The sequence below is a fragment of the Lycorma delicatula genome, chromosome 11 (assembly GCF_047948215.1).
Source record: "Lycorma delicatula isolate Av1 chromosome 11, ASM4794821v1, whole genome shotgun sequence".
Classification (NCBI taxonomy): Eukaryota; Metazoa; Arthropoda; class Insecta; order Hemiptera; family Fulgoridae; genus Lycorma; species Lycorma delicatula.
In genome coordinates, this window is record NC_134465.1 from 30,123,476 (window position 1) to 30,146,206 (window position 22,731).

The 22,731-nt window shown below is 28.8% G+C and overlaps 1 protein-coding gene across 1 annotated transcript in view; it reads right to left on the reverse strand.

The window, feature by feature from the left end:
* Positions 1–13,410, reverse strand: part of mei-P26 (E3 ubiquitin-protein ligase meiotic P26) — a 109,324-nt gene extending 95,914 nt beyond the window's left edge. Inside the window, exons 1-2 of the mRNA XM_075378591.1 lie at positions 13,328–13,410; positions 8,188–8,490 (exon numbers count right to left, since the gene is read on the reverse strand). Coding sequence (XP_075234706.1) covers positions 8,188–8,306 — 119 coding nt within the window. The 5' untranslated portion in view covers positions 8,307–8,490; positions 13,328–13,410. The remainder of the gene's footprint in view (positions 1–8,187; positions 8,491–13,327) is intronic.
* Positions 13,411–22,731: the final 9,321 nt, after the last annotated feature.

The window sequence follows — 22,731 nt, forward strand, 5'->3', positions numbered from 1 at the left end:
AAAAATATGACATTTATTTTCTGCTCTAATAAAAATGTTCAAGAGACTGAAAGAATACCTCTGTTCTCGTTTACCAGGTAATTACAAAAGCCCCAGAAGCAAGAAACTTTTCACAGTTATGTTCCAACAAGTCAGAAATGTATTCTTAAAGTCCAGGCGACCTCTGAAGCAGAAACACATTTATCGATACGCAAGGACATTAGTGTTTCCGATTGCCTTATAGCAATTTTGGTTTACCAAAGCCAAAATGTAAAAATTGTCTGCTGCATATACGATGGCAAGTGGTGGTTAGGCGACTACTGAAGTTAAAATACATGAAAATAAAGAGGAATATCAAATATACTTTTTTCATCTGCAGGGTCCTGGTACTTCAGTCAAGAAATCATTGAGGGATAATCAAACAAGGTTCAATTGGAAAATATTTTTAAAATCCTCACACCTTCACAGTTTTTTCTATCAACTACTAGAAAAGAACACAACATTACACCAAAGATGAATGAGAACATCAGTTCTACTCAATAAAAAAATGGCAGGAGCACTAATTTATGTTAGTTAAGTTTGTTAACAAAATGTAAAAGATTTATTCATAACTTCCATTAACAGGAGCAAAATAAGGTAAAAGTGAACTGAACAACTTGTTAATCTATTTGAATTGTTTACCATTTTGTAATATTATTTATCATCATTGGCAAAGACCAACTTGAACTGGAACTTGGGGAATACCAAGGGGGATTTAGGCCATGGAGAGGTTGCCCGGAGCAAATAATATCCCTAAAACTTATGATGGACTTATATAAAAGACGGAAAAAACAACTAATAATCACCTTCGTCGACTTTAAAAGGGCCTATGATTGTATACACCGACCATCCATGCTGAATATTCTGAGAAACCTGGGCCTTCACCCTAAACTCGTAAACATGATAAAATTAACTTTAACCAATACCCAGTCCAGAGTGAAATTCAGAGGTGAACTCTCTCAACCCTTCTACATAAAAACTGGATTGAGGCAAGGAGACGGCCTCTCACCACTCCTTTTTAACTGTGCCCTTGAATTTGTCATGAGAAAATGGTATGAAATAAATCCCAAAAATATAAAAATGGGTACTAAGAAAAACTCCATCACACTAAATTGCCTAGGATTTGCAGATGACCTCGCTCTTTTAGCAAATAATATTCAAGAAGCCAAAACACAAATCATGAGCCTTCAAAACCTAGCACAAAAGATAGGGCTTCATATCTATTTCGAAAAAACTGAACTAATGGCCATAGATCCTCTGGTAATAGAGCACATTACGGTAAACAATCAGAAAATTAAAATAGTAAAACAATTTAAATATCTAGGGGAAATAATAACTTATAATTTAAATGAAAAAGTGACATGGCAAAACAGGACAAATAAAATGATTAAATCCCAAAAATTAACTTGGTCAACATATAACAAAAAATGCCTTTCTGCTAAAACAAAACTTAAACATTATAAAACTGTAGTACAGCCAGAAGTCACCTACGGAAGCGAGACCCTTTTCAAAATCACTCAGAAAAACAGAATTGAAAAAATTCTGAAAATAGAGAGGAGAATTGTCAGAACGTGTATCAATAAAAAACACCAAAAAGAAGGCCAATGGTGGATTGTGCCAAATGAGGTGGTGTATCGAGAAATAGAGCCTGTTACTGATACTATGCGGAAAAAAAAGAATCTCTTTCTTCGGTCATCTCATAAGGACACCGCAAACAAGACTGTCAAGAAATATCATTGAAAAGCTCTGGTTCCAAAAGCTAGAAGTATGATAGATCAAAGAAATTAGAGAAGATATGAAAGAATTGGGAATTTCCCTGACTGACCTACAGAATAAAACTGGAAAAATTACAAAGCTAAAGGATAAAAGCATTAGATTTAAACAAAAGACAGACAAACGACAAAATACAACGAAGAGGGTGTTTACGGATGAAGAAAAGAAAGCAAGATCTGAACGGATGAAGAAATACTGGGCAGCTCGAAAGAGTAAAATAACACGCTTTTCTCAGAAAAGATCCAACTAAAATTGACTTAAGTGGTCCCATGTTGGCCGTAAAAGCATAATAATAATAATAATCATCATTCTGCAATTGCCTACTTAATCATTTTGTAACTGACTATTTTTTTATTATCAATGTATTCATTCTAAAGAGTTTTGTGTATTTTTATAATCTGAAAAAATACATATCAGTATTTTTGGAAACATTGTTTACAACTGTAAACAGTGTTTTTAGCAGTTTTGTTGGCTTAATTAATCTTCAAACCCTTTGAATAACAAAATAAGTTTTAATATAGTTTTAATGAACATATAAAGTACTTACTGCTGTAAACATTTCAGATTTTTGCCACCTGTCCTAAATGTGGTTTTTGGGCCCCACAAATGAGACATTTTAAAATTGTACAATTTGACACCTCTACAAGGTGGGTAGTTATCATATACCAAATATCAAAAATAGTGATGCACTGATCATTTATTGAATTAAAATGGAATACCCCTTCATCTTTCCACTATTGTCATCAACCCTAGAAAACCACTACTTAAATATAAATATCACCTTACCTTACACATTTTTATTTCTATAAATTATTCAACTTAGAACCCACAGCAGCACTATCACTGTAATATATACAAAGGCCAGGAAAGTAAGAAAAAGAAGTTAAAATCCCATCACTTCTAGATATTTAGCTTTAATATTGTCATCTTCATAAAATTTAATCTCATCTTCAAAATGTTATGATAATATTTATTTATTACTAATTTTTTTAATATTAATTTTATTGATTTATTATTTTTTTTTTGGCAAAAGTTTATCAATAAAGAAAGGATTATAAGGTTTTTTTTTATTACATATATATTTTGAGAAATCTGGTTAAATATATTGATAAAAATCACACGTTAATACATTTTCAGATTTTCATATCATGTGGTTCTTATGAGGATAAGAAAAATAAGAATTTAATTAAAGCATCTTGACTTAAGTAGTTCAGTATGAAAAAAAAACTTTTTTCTAAAAAAACATGGTAGCTTTAACAGGAATGTTGCCACAACATGTATGCAGTGCACCTTCAAAGAGTTCTGAAATCATTACCACTGTTTGTCTTCTAATTTTGTTGTAATTTTATTCAGTATGCTACACAAGTAATTTTCAATTATGGTTTTTTAACAATTCTTGTTATACAGTCTAGAATTCTTAATATGCCTTATACAGTCATACCTTAATAAATAGGCTGACTTGATTCCAGGATAAATTAATTTATAAAATTAAATCTTTATTCATAAACTACAACACACAGAAAACTTCAAATGAAAATAGCAATTGTGTATGACAATACCAAAGTGTGCTAAACAAATCACAGGGAGAAATTAACAACTAATTTACATTTAGTTATGAAAGTGAAAAATAAATTAAACTTCTTCCATTCTATAAAACAAAAAATATATTCTTTAGTTTTTTAGTACCTAAGTATTTGTTCCCAATTTATTAAGTTCTAAAGTGATGTTTATTAGTTTTTATAATATAATAAGATACACATAACACGATTACAAAATAAACAAATAATGCCTTCCGCACATCTGCTTACTTTGTCTTTAAAAATATTTATGTTGTTTTTTTCCTCTTACATTCTACATTAATAAAACAAACCTATCTATAGAAAAAAAAAACAATTTTTTATCCTGACTCTAGGCATCATTTAATTACTGAATTGATAATGTTAAAATAACACTAAATTACACCTTAAAAAAGAAAACCAATAATGTCATTCTACACCAGAATACAGCAGACATTTATAATTATATTAAGTACACAAAAATATTTTAATCATAAAAAAATTAAAAAATTCTACAAGCTTTTCAATTCTCAAAAAAAAAAATGAATAAATACCAATATTAATCATATGAAAAAATTAACAGTAAATTACAGTAATGATTCATTTCCATTCAATTATCTTAAATACAATCACTATTGTTATATAAATAAACAAACAGATGTAATTATATATACACTAAATACAATCTTAATTTAAAATATAACACTGGAAGAAAATTTAATTCAGATTTAAACAATTGAATAAAGTAAATTAATAAATTGTTAAGACATTCATTTCTTGTGCAATACCACACTGAAATAACACAAAGACAAAATAATATTTTTAAGCTTTATGGCCTAAAACAATATGAAATTAATATTAATAATTTATATATTATATATAAACACACATTATAAAGTATAGATTAAAATATTAATTTATATATATATATATATAAACACACATTATACATTATATACACACACTATGATGATGCTACTCTGCGGTCGGCATTCCACACATGCGCACTGTGTACCCGCATCTGTTGGCAAGCCACAGACGCCATTACAGGAATATTTGACTGTGTTTACATTTGTTTGTGAATATTTGAAATGCCTCTGGTGATCGAGAATCCTGCCGACTGTGAAATATGTAGTGCAATTTGATTTCTTGTGCTAAAGGTGTGAAAGCGCCTGAAATTCATCATCAGACCAGTAAAGTGTATGGAGAAAACATTATGAGCAATGGAATGGTACGAAAATGGGTTAGAGCTTTTAAAGGTAGAGCCAGATGATGAACAGAATAGACGACCTTCTATCATTACAGAAGATTTGGTGCAGATAGTTGACGAAAGTGATAAAGAACAGAAGTTTTACAATTTCTTCCCTATCTGAAGATTTTCTTCAAGTTTTAAAAGTGTTTTCTATGAAATTGTGACCAAAAGCTTAAATTATCGAAAATTGTGACCGTGTTGCAGTGGTTAAGTCAGGCAACAGACTTCAGTGACGACTGTGTTCAAAAACTGGTTGCATGATACAAGTGCCTTAATATTGGTGGCAATTATGTAGAAAATTAGATTAAGTACAAGCTTTCACGTAAAAATAAAACTTAACAATGTACTTGTTTTTTCTAATTTCAAAACAGTACTTGCTTTAAAAAGATGCCTCGTAATATGGCCAATAACTAAATAATTTGTAATGACTTATACCTCTCCAGACTTTTTATTGCATTCCATAATTTAACAATATGGTCTTATAATACTTTTCTAATGGAGTAACAATAAATAATTCAAACACTAAAAAATATAAAATAATAATAAGTATTAATAGAATTTTATTTTACTAGCATATCAATATGCTGTAAAGCTTTTTTCTTGAAAGAGTTAGCAATGTAGCATTAGTATAGTTTAAAGTATAAAGTATAGCATTAGTATAAGATCGAAATCTCTGGTTTTCATGATTTAATCTCTCACTTACTAATTCATTTTCTTATAAAATTAAAAAATACTAATGATTACTTAGTAAACCTAAACCCATCAAAACAGCAATCCCAGCAATAGACTCAACCTTACTTTGAAGGACATTTTCAGAAACTTCAAGAGAAATTAAGTTTAAATTATTAACTATTTTAATCAACATAGTTTTAGTATTTTTTAATCAACAGGCTTCATGAACCAACAATGAATGCTATTATTATTATTATTATTATATTTTAAATCTGTTATTTAATCTATCACTTTTTTGTTTTTAAAGCTGTGAAGCTGCTGTAAAACCTGTAACAGTTTTTACAACTTTCACAAACTGCAAGATAGTTTTATTTACTGTTACGTTCTACTGCAATACAAATAAACATCAGTAAAGCAGGATATATTAACAATGGTGCTGGAAGAGTTTGTGATTAAAAGCAAAAAAGAAAGCAGTTCGGAAGTTGAGATTTTTTTTATAAATAAGATTCTCAAATAGTTCGTTAAGCTATTTTCCTTCAGTGCAGGCCAAAATACATTTTCTAGAATTATCTGATTTTGATAGCAAGTAAATAATTTATTTATTAAGATAAAAAAACAGATTTTACAAATTCAGAAACACTAAACTGAACGTTTTTTTTGTTTATCTGTAAACAGACATTTTCATTGCGTGCACCATTAGTAATTCACAAAATATCCAATCAGTAATCAATTTCATGTCATGTTCATTAATATATCCAATTTAACAGTTCAAATGCATTAACAATCCTTTCCTTAAGGTCAATACTCACTACAAAAGCTTTACTATTCTTGATGAAACCCCATAAGAAAAAAATTGCATGGAGTTATATCCGGTGATTGAAGTGGCCAAGCAATTTGTCCATCACATCCAATCCAGCGATTTGGGATTGATTTGTTAAGGGATTCACACATTAATAAACCCCGATACGGTGGCGCTCAATCTTGTTGGAATATGATTTCGGGGTTGAAACTCTTCAAGCTGAGAGTAAACAAATCCATCTAACAACTTTGGATAGATATTTATAAAAACTACAGTTTCCGTAAGAAAAAAGGTCTAATCTCTTATACAGCCAAGTGTAAAATGTGAGCTCTCAGATCTAAATATTAGAACATGTTGAATGCTCACTTTTCCATACATGAAATATAGCCTCATTGCAGAACATACTTTTTTAAGGTTAACATTTTCAATTCTTTCAATCAATTCCACAATTAATTCCTTTCTAGCAATGTGTTGTAATATTTGTAATTTATATGGACACAATCTTAATCATTTCTTCAAGACATCATGAATAGTATATCGCAAAGATTTAACCCGCATGCTGCACTCTAAGTTGACTTCAAAGGCAGCAAACAAAAGACTGGCAAATAATCTCCTTTTTTTCATCCGATGTTCTAGGCTTGCCTGCACTCTTCTTATATTCAACACTGCCAGTTTCTTAAATTTATCATAACATGAACAAATACTTGTTCTATATAGAGTGGCTAAAAATTATACATAATTCTAAAATTGTGTAGAACTCTGACTGTTTCAATGAACCACTATGCATTGTGCTTTCATTTGTGGATTCATGGCAACTGTAACATCCGGTTAGTGTGCAATCACAGCGCTATCTAGTATCTGCCATGGGAAACTTCATGAGTTACCTGTTAAAAGCGAGTCCAACCATTCAATAGGACTTATTTTTTTTCTAATAGACCCGCCTTCTTTTCTCAGGATACCTGCCATATTTTTTATGCTAATTAATAGTTTTAGATTGAACTTTACACTTTTAAAAGCAAGGTAGTTATTAAAGTTTCTGCAAACCTCAAGCAAGTCCAAAATTGACCAACGCCCTTTACAGACTGGCCACTAAAAGGAAAATAGATGAAAATAAAATTTAATCCCTGCCATCAACTCCAAAAAAGGTAAGGCGAAGACAAAAAATTTGAAAATCTTACCACAATCATTTTAATGTTATAATTATTAATTTGGTATGAAGTGATCCAAACAGTACATTTTTCAGAAAATAATTAGGGTAAATCACAGAAAATTTCATTTTAATCCTGTATACAATTAATAAACTATGAAAAGTAAAACGGTAAATTTTAACAGGACCACTTATTCAGAATTTTCACAAAACAGAAAATTTTTAACAAATTAAAAATTTGTTTGAAAACAGAACTTTCAATGTAACACTGATCTGATTTAAAAAAACTGTTTTTAATTTTATTTTGATTAAAGTAGAAACAAAAATAACCTATCTTTTAACATCACTTTTCTGTTTTCAAAAAATTTGTTAATACATTCAAAACCATTAAATTATACAAAACTACATCTAAAACAAAAATGAAAACTGAAGTAAATAAATAACAAAAGCAGATATAACAAAGTAGAGCAGTTAAATAAAAGCAGGCTTGATAACCACAAAATGAAGATATTTTAGTAATTTTTAAAAGCAGATAAATGGTTTTTTTACCTTAATAATAGTTGCAACCACAACTGTAATGTATGCTACTATTTTAAAAGTAAAACCAGTTTTCATTTTGGCCACATCACCAATTCAGTATGGTACATTCCATTTAATAAAAACAACCTATTAATAAGCAGTTAAATCACAAATAGTATTTTTTGTCACAGCTTATAAACAACAGCCAACCATCTGCTTTGCCAACTGCTTTTCAACCGATATTTGAAAGTTTGCGACACACATCAGACATAAGATATTACATAGAGACCACATATATCTTGAAAGTTATACACATGCCATTAAAAATATGTATTATTAGCAAACAGGGAATATATACTAAATGCTATAAAACCAAGAATAAAGTGATAAATCTTGAGAAATTACACAATAACAGAAGAAATATGAATTGAAAAATTAAACTAATAATTACCTGCAAATGTTACAAATTTGATCTTCATCTTTAGTTAAACTAGAACCATTTTCTAACGGACTAGAAGTTCCGTTAAAATTCTCGGTAGTGTAAGGTTTTTCTTCAGCAGCAGTTTCCATTTTTTTTTTATTTTTTTTTTTATATGATTAATATATATGTGTATATAAAATATAATAAAATATAATTTAAACAAATATTATATATATTCACTACTAATAAATATTATTCTTTAGATTTCAATTTGTTTGTTGGCAGGAACGCAAACTTCTCAATATCACTGCAATTATATGTTTATGCGTATACCTGAAACAAACAAGAAAAAATATATATATTTATAGACTAGTTTTTAGCATTCTACATCTTAATTTGAAATGGTAGTTAAGTTTAATCAAAAAGTTCTGCCAAGAAACAGAAACATTAATAAAAGAAAATCCATTTTAAAAAGGGGAACAAGACAGTATATGTAATACATAAATGCAAATCTTTTGTGGACAATTCCGTCTGTCCATTAGCAACAGCAATACGCAAAAACCAACTGACCAGAACAATAGCTTTAAATTTTCAGGATATTCATTCCAGGGAAAGTTTTAAGTCACAGACCAAGGCCATAGCCCCCTTGGGGTGAAGTTGCAAACTTTTCCTCATCAAATATCTAGGTACTTGAGTTACTACAGTTCTGTCTTTTGTGATTTAGTTTCTTTTTTATGTATTAGTAAAGGGAGCTTTTCAGAGTTCTATTGTTATTTATCTCTATTACTCTCACAACCATGAAGATGACCACAGCAGGTGCTAGATGGGAAGAGCTAAAGGGCAAGCAAATCAAACCCTAACCAGCTTGTGTATAAATATGCGCACGTGCAGAACACCTTTGCATTCATTGTAGATGACAATTTATCATTTTTTTTATTAACTTATGTAATAAGTCCCACATTTTACACTTCTCCATTAGTTATTGTCACTTAATGATTTCTGAAAAAACCTGAAGGCCAAACTACTAGGCAGATCCTAATTGCCAAATACTGAACCCAAGATGATTAATTAAAAAATAAAACTTCCCAAATAAGTGGGATTCTGTGGAGTAAACTGGAATTCCAGTTAATATATCCTGGAATTAACCCTGTTAATATATCAAGCTGGAATTCCAGTTTACTCCACAGAATCCCACTTATTTGGAAGTTTTATTTTTTAATTAATCATCATGGGTTCAGTATTTGGCACTTAGGATCTGCCTAGTAAGCTGAGAGTTCCAGCGTTCAAGTCCTAGTAAAGCCAGTTATTTTTACACGGACTTGAATACTAGATCGTGGATACCAGTGTTCTTTGGTGGTTGGGTTTCAATTAACCACACAGTTTCTGTGTGGTTACCATTCTCAGGAATGGTCGAACTGAGAATGTACAAGAATACACTTCATTTATACTCATCCATATCATCCTCTGAAGAATTATCTAAACAGTAGTTACCGGAGGCTAAACAGGAAAAAGAAGGATCTGCTTAGTAGTTTGGCCTTAAGGTTTTTTTCAGAAATCATTAAGTGACAATAACTAATGGAGAACAGGGTAGGCAGGAATAACTCTGCAGCAGGGGTAGTGTCTCAATCCTACATATACCCTATGACAATGCTATCTATTGGAGACCAAGTACCACCATTAAATAACCAGTAACTTGGACCAATTGACAATTGCTTTGAAGAGGGATAAGGATATCACAGATCTTAGAGTAAGCTCCCATTAATAAATTTAAACAAAGATTTTCTGAACCACAACCATTTCAGAAGTTAGGCGTACCAACTAGCTGATGGTCAATTCAAACTCTACAACAGAAGCTTAAAGCTCACTTATGAGCCATTAAGATTGGTCACTGAGAAAAGTGGCATTTCCCCAAGGGTTATATTCTTCATTTCCATTTGATTTTAACTCATTACAATGCTGAACTTCTGGACTTCCCTTGAACTCCTCCATGAACTTTCTCCAACAAAGATTACTTGAGAATGAGATTATCAAAAAGTGTATTGAATGATATTCTTCAAGGCCACAAAATATCAATCAGGAGCGTAGATATTTTGGTCAGATAAATTAAAACAAGAAGTTAGATAGGGTAAAATGAAAAGAATAATTTTTTTATCCGATATAAGATAATGGGAATTCAGAAGTAGGAAGAGTAAGAGTTAAAAGGATAAGTGTGGTAAATATTAGTAACAACAGTGAAAGAATTATTTTAGTTACAATACAATTAAGACAAACTATTGAATAATCTTATAGGTTTATGGCAATTTGCCAACATAAACAAACAATTTGATTGATATCATGGTCAATCAAATGATGGGAAGGATTGGATAGGAAAATCAGTTGCAATTATGGCCTAGGTCATATAAAAGAAAAACTGCACTTCCAGAATTTTGTGAGTTAACTAGAATTTGTCAAAGGCATATAGTAGTTTGCCACAGAGAACTTTCCAACAGAGAAATATCAGTATACTAACAAAAAACATTTATGTTCTTAAGATATTTATCAACCAAACCCATTAATTTTTACGATTCATATGGAAGAGATGCAAAAATTAATAAAAAGAGGCAGGGAAACGTAGTGAAACAATAAATTTTCAAACTAGTTATGACAAATATAATACACAGTTCACACATGATGAAAAAGTATTATATAAGACACTTTTGGAACAGAAGAAAATCGTAAAAAGAAAAAGGAACCTAGATATAAAAAAGACAAGTTATCATATATGGGACAAACTGAGGAAGAACACTAGAATATTATCTGTGATGTAGAAAAATTGAACATGGATTTACAAAGATTACCCATGAAATCTTCTAAAGCAGTCTTTAGTGAAAAGGCTGCTTAAAGTAGAAAGAATACCTTAAATTGAAGTCTTAACAGTACCTTAAATTGGTTCTGGACCAAGAACTGTCTATGGAGATATTATGCTACAGATCTGTGAAAAAAATATGAAATTCTAAGAAAATAAAGAGAAAAAACAAGTAGAATAAAAATAAACATGGAAGGAAACAATGAAGGAAATGAGAATTACATTTAAAACAGATAGTTAAGAATTACAATCTAAGAGCTGTACAATGGCTAAAAATTACCACAGAATAAAAATCGGTGGAAAATACATCAAATTTATAAAGCACTTTGTAAGAGAAAAAAAATTATCTCAATCTATAATAAATTGAATTCTAAATCCACAAAAACAAATTTATGTATAAAAATTGACAGTCAGTGTAAAATAAGACATTTTTCCCTTTAAAGGACAAGATCATAAATTTAAGGGTTCCCATACATCTATCAGCTATTGAATTTAATAAATTTAACAATATTTGTACAATAACATTCAGAATTTTTCTGACATGTATTTTGTGTGCATGTGTATGTGTTGTGCCTAAATGATAATAAATACGGTGTGGCAGAAAAGCAAGAATTAATACTTGGAAGAAAAAACTCAAATCAAATCTAGATAATAAACAAGTAACCCTACCTCCACTTAAAACATTAATTAAAACTAATCATTAATAATAACCAGTTAGGGAACAATTTTAATTACATTTCAAGAATTGCTTTCTTTTTAATGAATATGAAGGAATCAATTAAGTTGTAGAGAACCCAATTTTTAAATAACTTTAGCGTTTTGAAAAAGAAATGAAAAAAGTTGGTGTTTTTCAACTTTACAATCTTATAAAAATAAATCTAGCCACAAATTCACCTAAATAAGTAAGTAACTTAGTTACAATCAGCGCTTATTAAAGAGTATAATGTTTCAAATGTAATAATGTTTTAGCCTACAACAAGTTTTCATTAATATTTCATTTTAGATGGCTGTCAATGTAAAGTTTATCAAGAAGTAAAAAAAAAAACTATTTCTAATAATAATAAATATAAAATAAATAATATTCCAGCATTACAATTTGTAACATTAGAAATTTTATGTAAGCTTATTAATAATAACATATCATGTGATAAGGTTTAATTACAAACTTATTGCTGGTTTGTTAAAATAAAGACAATTTTTAATTTTCAAAATGTATTCCTTTTCACCAAAAATCTGCATACATTGTCACTGAATATCAATTTCTTACAAACTTATACTTTATTTTTAATATAAAAATGGTTAAATCTGTAATAATTACATCACTGAGTAATAAAATATTTCCTTAATTTTCACTTCACTTACACAATGCTGAAAATACATGAATGAACAATGCTTCTGTTTACCTAATCAACCATAACTTTATCAAACAAAACCAAGCCTCCTAAATAAAGTTAATCACCTTATCCACCAGATCTGTAGTGGTTACTAATGCTCCATCCACTTTCAATTATATTACACGAAATATAATTATTACCACCACTAATCAGCCAATTTGTTAAAATATAATGGCCTATATTGCATTAATACAACCTCTCCAGTTAACACAAAATTAAACTGCAAATTTTTTTCTTTAATTGCATACCTATTACTAAATAACATTAAAAATTCTTAAGGAAATTTAAATTTATTAATATCTAATATTAGCATTTCAGAAGTGAGTATCGCTAGTAACAAAGTATGGATTATTTAACAACATAAACACGAACTAGCGAAGCCACATTAACCTAGGCCTAAAGCAACAAGGAAAATGCTGCGTTAGAACCTTAATAGAACTTAAGAGAAGAAATACTGCGGCAATTGTTAAAAAATAATACCATGTAAGCAGTTTCAATTTCATTACATTAATTATCAACAAATGCGAAGTTACCGTAGTTAAATATTTTCACATACATAGCCTAGCAATCTAAATAATTTAAAGACCAAACCTTTTCTTAGCACCAGTCTTATTAAATAGATAAAATCAAGTTAAAATTCGTAATTTAAATTTATAAAAATTACTGTCCACTAACTAGCATAAATTCATCAGTAAATAACGACAACTTCAGACATGAATCCCAGTTAAGATTTAGTGACCTTGGCTAATATCGAGCTTACAACATAGAATCAGTTTTTACATAAATTTGTTCTAAAACCTAAATGTAAGCCTAGTAGTAACATAAGAAAAATGTGTTATATAAAATGGTAAGATTTTTAAATAACTAAATTAAAATAAAAAATAAGCAAAATTCAGAATAATCATAAAATACAACCAAGATAAAGACTTACCTCAGCCATGTTGAACATAATGCAAATGGCGCGTTTCAACTAAACACAAACCCAGTCCTGCCGCCTTCGATCGACAACCACGCACATACACAACACACATACACACATATACCAAAACATAGAGTACGTTCATTTTTCATTAAGTCTCAAAATTTTGCCAAACTAATGAAACTGTATTGAAAACAAGAAAAATACTAGGACACCGTAAAATTAAATAAAAAATGGCTAACTTCATATATCAATATAAAAATTTTGTTAACAGCACAAATGTCATAAATATTTTATGTTCATTCAATCTATATATGACAATAATGTTTGTAATTTGGTGCTAATTTAGATGTTTTCTCTCAAGATTGTATTATTATAAAATTAACTATAGAATCAATTATTCAAATTTGTTGTTAAAATCTAAAATTAAATAACCTTGGGTTGAAATATATTATATTCTATGGTGTCAGTGTTACTACGAACACATATGGATTTCTGAAAACGCTGCTGAACACTAACCGACAATTTACTAATGTTTAAAATCATTATCTGATTAAAAGCGTGATAATAATATTAGTCTTTCAGAAACCAAATCGGAGCGTAGAGAATATGGTATCTTAATAAACTCGATGTTTCAACTCACATTTAAATTAGCAAAGTCTCTTTTTGCTAAAATGCAATATAAACAATTTTAAAATATCTGATTTCTTTTTTCCAGCTACTGTATTACAATTTGAAATGTCGTTTCAGTTTAGAAAAACAGTTAAATTACTTAATACGCTAAAAAAGCTAGGAATAATAAATAATTAATCCAACAATAATATCATGTCAGAATTAAAAATAAATATGCAGATCCAAAAAATCGATTTATGTTTTGAAAAGTAATTCTGTATGTAGAAAATTAATCAAAATATTTATTAATACTTTAACACTGTAGTGCACATGAGCAGCTGAAAACTTAATAATTATTATTCTTATTTTTATTGTTGAGAATGAATCAATGTCAATTTGTCTTAGCAGGAAATTTTTTCAAGAACAAACATTAATTCTTCTTAGAATTTTAAAAAATTTCAGTTGCTTTAAATGAGTTAAATAAAATGACTATTATTCCTTTCTTCTTTATGGTAAAGGAATGCACACAGTCAAGTGTACTATTTCTCTTTGCAATAAAAAGTCAACTTCATCATTAGTGTAATTTAAATGTGACCAGTTAAGATATTTATTGCATTTGCTAAGTGCAAAATTTAATTCTTTAATTGAATGATCCATTCATGTAATCCCATTTAATATTAACATATTTATTGAGAATATAACAAAAGTATTTTTAAGATTCATTTTTTAGAAAAAATAAAAACTGATCTCTAAACAGAAATATTTTAATACAATTTTGTTTAAAGTGTAATATATGTAACACAAAATTAACTAGTGATAGATTGGTAAATAAAAGTAGGAAACAAAAATGTATCCAAAGTATTCTTTTGATTTATGAAAATAAATGAAAAACAGATACTACTTTGTTTCAATAAGTTACTTTTATAGTGACTTAAATTTTTAAAATATACTACAATTATGATACAAAAATTGTAATTTTTAACTTCTCTTAAATATTTAAAGAGTACCTTTGAAACAAATAAAAACCATATTAAAAGAAGTGGAATATTTTTTTTATTGTAAACGATGGGCAACACTGCAATACAGCTAAATTTGCTGTTACCAAAACTTTTCATAATATTTAATTTTTTTTTAAATATTTTATTTGGATTTCATAGATCCATAGAAAATATACCTTACTGTACTTACCTAAAACAAATCCAAAAGTTTGCATAATAGCCTAAAAGTTTTTACTATTGCCAATAGCTTTGTCTCTCAGCAGTACAAAGATATAGTTAGAGGATAAAATTTTTGTGGGAAAATCAAATTGATTTTATGTATATCAGAATCACCATATTGTTTCATTATGAGACGGAAAAAATTGTTACACTAACCATTACCTTTTAAATTCTATCTTCATTGCAGCATATACTAATAAAATCAGTATAATTGTATTTGTTAATTTTACTTTTTTCTAATTTTTGTTTCATATAAAGACATATAAAATTACATGATAAGTATTTGTAAATCAATACACATTTTTTTTTATTATTATATTAAAAAAAAATCAATTTAACTTATTTTTAAATTCAATACTCACTAATCCTTTTTTTGCTTTCCTGCCTAGCACTATGGCAGAACTGTAGCTTTAGAAGGGAAAGTATTATAATTAGTCCAGTTTGGGTATATATGGTTTTTACCAGATTTTTACGTTTTGACACCTAAGGAACCTAAAAAACACAAAAACCAGTTGGAAATGTTTGTATGTATGTGTGTGTGTTTGGTGTTTCACATATCTCCATAACTACTCACCCGATTTTGACCAGACTTGGTCAAATTACTTCTCTGTGTGTGAAGTACTTCATTGATGCCATTAAATTTTCAATTAAAAGGTCAAGGGGGTGAGGCTGTAGAGCAAGGTACCCTTAATATCTCAAGATTTTGCTTAATTAGGTCTTATTTTTCTTATGCACATTGGTCAACAATTAAAAAAATATTTCAAAAAAAAATTTGAAAATTGCACCCCTACCCCAAAAATTGCTCTAAATTAACTAGTGGCTAAGTGGGTATAGTGCATCATTAGTACTGCCCCCTCTCACCATAAGGAGCACTAGCGTACCACTAATGAACAGCTGCTGTAATTGTCTGCTATGTTGTAACATCACAGGTGAGGGGTAGAATTAAATAAATGAATAATATTTAAAGTGTAAAAAAGGATTTAAAGTGGCCACTAGTACCGTCACACCCGTGCAAATGAAATACAGTGTATGCACACAATTTATTTAGAATTACTGAATTAAATAAACAAAAAATATTACATTTAAATCAAATTATAAATATTTTTAATTAAGTTGTGTGTGTATTCGTGTGTAAGCCATGTGACAGGAAAGTGTTACAACTGTGTTGTCAGCTTTTTTATAATTCTTTTTATGTTATGATACTGCTTTTATTTGGTTTTCTCTTTACCCTTGCAGGCATTTACTGGAATAGTTATTTTAATTTATGTACAGGATAACAATCTACCCACTCCTGACATGATCTATATAACATATGGGTACTTATTTTAATGAAATATTTATTATGCATATTCTTTAGTATGTTTTAAAAATATTGGACAGCCTTTGTCTGTTTTATAGATATTTTTTTAGTAGATTATTGGGTAACAGTAGTTATGGTTGAAAGAAAGCCAAAATATGTGTAACTTTTAGTTAAATAATTTTATAATTACTATGATCGTGGAATAAATGTCAAAAAAAAATTAAGTGTTCCTAAACATCACAGTTTAGGAGCACTAAACTTTAGAAAAAAAAATTAATTGATTTTCATGAATTATAAATTATACTGCTATTTTATCATTTTATTCTAGCTAATGCAAACATTTTCCTTGAGTAAACACAACAAAATGATAGATGGGACTATCTAGTCTGTATCTTTGTAAATATTGGAATATCCCCTAACAAGATTATTTCAGTGAAACAAGCAAAAGTTATAAAGTTTTTACTGTAAACAAAATTCTAGATTGAATGAAAATCAGTAATGTAAAGATTAAGTAATAATTATATGAAATATTGTTAAACTTTTAAAATTTATAGATGTAAATAAAATGTTTCCAGAATGAAGGGGATTATAACATAAATGTACTGTTTTATTAGCATTTATTTCATATCCATTTAATATTTATAAAAAAGTAAGTTTATTTAAATAAATTTTAATTCCTTAATTATTAAAATGTCAGTTATGTCATTTTTCTTACTACTGTGTATTATATAGTATAACAAAACCAAGTATGGTAATGTCAGAAATCATCTTTTCACTTTTTTTTAGTATTTTGGACTCAGCAGGTCATAAAAAAGTGTAATTAAAAGTCAAATTAATAAATTGTTAATCAATAAAAATAATTAATAACAACAAAAATGTTGTAGATGTGATTAGATCGTATCAGTTGACTTTATTTAAAGCAATAAAAAAATATATTATTTTTTTTAGATTATTGATTATTTTTATAGTCTCAGAAAATCAGCGTAGGGAAATGTGTATGCTTATTTATACACTATACACTTGAAGAACTATAAAGAAATATTTAGCATGTAACCTACTAGAATTTCTGTCATTTATTATTAAAGCAGAAGTATTTTTGTTCTATTGTTACAATAAGAATTATTCTGGTCTTTTTTTTATACAAAAAAAAAGCATGTACCTACCTATACTATACACAGTAGCGTTCATTGAAAGTAATCTTTGTGTAGACTACTCACAGTGCTATTGTGTTACAAGACAAAAAATTTATTAACAGAATAAACACATTGTAAGTAATTTAAATAATATTATTATGATTGTTCATAAGGTTGGTTTACAAAAATGTTAGAAAGTTTTTTTCTATATTTATGTATTTTCACATTTCCCCTATTGTATTAAAGCAATATATATATATATATATATATATATATACTCTTTCACAATGGAAAGGGGTACACTAATTTATTGTTTAGTACTACCTTACTGCCTCATATTGTGATGCATATAAAGTTCTTGCAATACAATAAACATGTCCCTTGTATTTTCTCTGAGAGTAATGATGCTCTTTATACAATTAGTCCCTGTGATTATATATGGCTGAATGTCACATCCATTTTGATAGACTTGATAGATTATGGAACAGGTGTTCTTTGGTTGGGTTTCAATTAACCACACATCTCAGGAATGGTCAACTTGAGATTGTACAAAACTACATTCATATATATCATCCTCTTTCATCCAATGAAGTAATACCTTACAGTGGTTCCAGAGGCCAAATAGAAAAAAAGAAAAGAAAGACTTGATATGCAAGAATATATTTTCTTTGTAAAAAAAAGCTACAGGGAACTACTCTGCTCTTTGCTTTACTTAGTAAGCATGGTATAGGATGTTTATTATTTTTGAGAATGGCTATTCCATTTTTGGGGATGACTTGCAATTCATACATGTCCCTAAACTATTATGGCTACGAAACTTAACATGTATATTTTTAATTGCTTTTAAACAATTTATAATGCAACAAAAATTAATAATAGGGAAAAATACATAAGCAAATTCAGTATAAACTTAAGTAGATGGTAACAAGAACTTCATCATATTTAAGAGATTAAAATATTAAGTTTAAATTAATGAAAATAATTATCTATAATATAGTCACAGGGTAGCATATTATTAGGATTTCAAAGGAAAAAAAGTTCAATTTTTTATCAATAACATTTTTTCTGAACTATTTTCATATAAATATTACAGTAATTTAGTGCACAAACATTTTTTATTGTATTTCTAAAAAAATTGAGATTTATGATTGAGTAGAGAATCAATGAAAGAAGGCACTTGCATTTCAGTGCATTGAACATCAAATTCATGTCAATACTGTACAAAGGCTTTTAATATAAACCATTGCTTGATTTAAAATCATTCTCTTTTTTTACTGATATGACTGAGTGTACATAATGTTTAGAAATTTTCAGATATTTAGTGAAGCTTTCCTATAATATTATGACACTGTCAGTATTAAAATATGAATGGCTCAGCCAGATCTCAAATTATTAACCTCACACACAAAAAATGTTCTATTATCCATTTACCACTATGAGACACTCTTTTCTTTCTAATTTAAATAAATAGAAAAAAAAACTGTCTACAACATTTTTAGATATTTTATAAGAAATTATGAGCAAACTTGCATTAACCCAAAGTCATTTCAACCATAGTTATACAGTGGAGTTCCTGGACAGGTCTGCAAACAGCCCTTCACCAGTTCATACCAAGGATACAGTAAGTATTCAAAAGTATTTTGGAGCTCATGAAGGAGCTGAAATATATGCCAAATAACCCTTTGTACAGAATATCTTCACACCACATTCCAAGCAGCGTTTGACCATCCAGTGTGGTATTTTTACTGAACAAATTACTGATGAATAATTTTACATTGACCAGCTTAAATATTGCAAATTTTTTATTGCTCTATAATAATTATAGAGCATTCCTCTCTCTCTCTCTCTCTCTCTCTCTCTCTCTCTCTCTCTCATTCTATATATATATATATATATATATATAATAAGACATATTTTACTTTAAAACATTCTCTTTATTAATCTCTTGGGTTATCCAATCAACTATACACACTTATAAATTAAATATATACTATGTTTCACTTCTTTCTTTCTTTTTCCTGTTTAGCGTCCGGTAACTACCGTTTAGATAATTCTTCAGAGGATGAATGAGGATGATATGTATGAGTGTAAATGAAGTGTAGTCTTGTACATTCGCAGTTCGACCATACCTGAGATGTGTGGTTAATTGAAACCCAACCACCACAGAACACCGGTATCAACGATCTAGTACTCAAGTCCGTGTAAAAATAGCTGGCTTTACTAGGACTTGAACGCTGGAACTCTCGACTTCCAAATCAGCTGATTTGGGAAGACGCGTTCACCACTAGACCAACCCGGTGGGTTACTATGTTTCACTTAGAATTTTCTAAGCTTCCTCAGGTGACAATACTCATTCATACATACATCATACAAAATTCTCTTACATACTAAGAAATAACTGGTCTACCCATCCTAGATAACAATATGTATGTATAAAACTGTTTTTCTTTCAAAAATTAAAAAGCCACCCAATAACAGAATCAGAGTATTTAAAGGAACCTTCTAGCCCAATCCAGAACTTTGAGAGGCAATGGAAGTATCAATCACCACCACGAATCATTTACCTGACCTCCCACTGCAATTTAGGCGTTATTAAAGCTAGTATATATGTATAAAATGGGCTAAAAAATTATTAACATCTAAATATTAGAAAATTGTGTATAGAAATTTTTTGTCTTCTTAAAAAACAAATAAAAATCAGTTCATTAAATGATTTGTAAGTAAATGCTAATTAAAATTAGCACAAATTCAAATATTCTCTCTTAAGGTGTAAAACTACCTAAAATCAAACTTTTTTCAACATAAAAATAATTTTTTTTGAATTAAAAAATTTAACACCTAAGTACATGAAAAAAATTTAAAATTATTCCTATCCTGAATAGATCTTATTTATTTAATCAATCTTATTTTTTATTTTAAAAATTTGAAGTTGATACAGTGAAACAGTAAAAATTGGATACTAGTGTTCTTTGGTGGTTGGGGTACACATTTACATGCTAGACTGTGTACAGATGCCTTGACATCTCTATAAAGTACTGTTGGCATTATGTCATTGTTCTATGTTACACTGTAACCTGGTATTACATAAAACAACAAAAATTAATTTTTTTATAATACAATTTTAATAAATTAAAAAAAAAGGTGAATTGCTTCTAATAATATTAACATGTTCTCTGCTAGTGGGGTATCAAGAAATCAATCAATATGGCTGATTTCTTTTTTTTAAATTCACCTCATTATGACCTTTATCAGTTCCAATATTTGCTTCTTTTTTTAAATCTAGTAATGTTTTTTGGCTGGAAACCAACAAAATATTTAAAATGCCAAATTAATGTTAACTGCCATAGAATACAGACCTAACACATCATCTGATTAAATAATATCCACTCTTCCGCTATACAGTTTGCTATTATTTGTAAATAATGAAATAATTTATATTCTTTATCAAAATATAGGCCTGTTTATTTTTAAATATAAATTTTCATGTTATGGTTTATTTCATAGAACATGAACAAGTAGCCAACAAAATAATTATTGTGCTATATTTTCATTAGTTTTCTTCATACTGCACAATCTACAGTAATAGAAGCACATTCAATATTATGAACTTTGTAACATAAACAGTAGTAAATATAATACAATACTATAATGGAAATAATAACAATAAAAAACTAAAACTAAATGTAAACTTGCCTAAATGTACTTATGGTAAATTTCAAAACAAGGAGACAAACAAAGAGCTGTTTGTGAAGGATAAAACGAACAATAATATTGGGATCTTTTTCTAACTTTTTTTTTGAATGCACACTTGGTATTTCCTTCGTGGTTTTCTACCAGATTCATTATTTTCCAATTGCCATGGAATATGAATTTGGATTTTGCCAATGCCTCTATAAACTGCTGGTTCCGGCCTTATTTCCTGTTGGTGAATACAGATTAATTTTTCAATAACACATCCTGAAATTTTAACTTCATTTTCTTGTTAGGCCTATATGTTTTATACAGCAGAAACGCATTATTCATAATCCTTAAATTTTGTGATAGCCTCAGGCTTATCTTTTTCTTTTCCAGATCTGATTTTGATTGTTGTCATTTGTGCAGTGTGTTGAAAAGAAATCATTATTATCTGGTGTTTGTTTCCACTTAAACCATTTAAATACACACATACCTTTCTTGTTATAACCTTGCACAATTTCTCCTCTTGAAATTCTTTTATTAATCGTATGGACTGGATTTCCTTTATGGTGTGCTTTCAGAGTCCCCGTTACATAATTTTTTCTTCCCAACAATTCATCAGTCAGAAGTACACTATTATAAAAATTACCGTATATACATTTTGCCCTATGTCTAAATAATCCTGGAGCAGACGTTTTACAACCTTTACTACATGGCCCTTACACCCAGTTGATTATCTTCGATATCTGAATTCATTAGGAAATTTAACACTTCTTCCGATGACAAGATTCTTTCTTCTGCAGTAACAAACAGGTTTCTTTTATTTGCTTCTGAAGGACCTGGCAGCTCAGAATTGTCTTCATGTTTCTAAAAAAAAAAAGAATTGAAATAATTAGGAATGTTAACATGGAAATAATCTTATACATTTTTATAAGAACAGATTACCAAAAAATTATTTTATAAAAATCCCCTACCACTTAAAAAAAGCATAAACAAGGGATGTCACAGTGACGTCGTCAGCCCTGAGGCTGAACCCATGATGACGTCAATGTGGTGTTGTCCACATTGAATATGTTAAGCAAAAGACATGAAATTTCATAAAATCTTAAAAATTACAACAAAAAAAATTGTTTAAAAATGAAAAATTGTAAAAAAGAAATTGTTTAAATCAATCTAGCTAATATAGTGTAGGTTGATTACTGTCAGAAAGTGGTAGCACCTTGACATTTCATCTGTTGGGTTCCAGATATAAATACCATCTAGCCAGGAACTCAATTTTTTTTCCCTAACACTACACAATTTCTATCCTGCTTACTTATATATGTTTGTTACACATACAGGCAACCTGATAAGAAAATCAAATGCCCTTCTGTAATTGGCATTTCCATTCTCAAGATAGTAGTCAAATTATTTATTAATTGATAATAATAAATGAAATATATAAAAATTATCTTAGAAATTATTGTTAATTAAAATTAT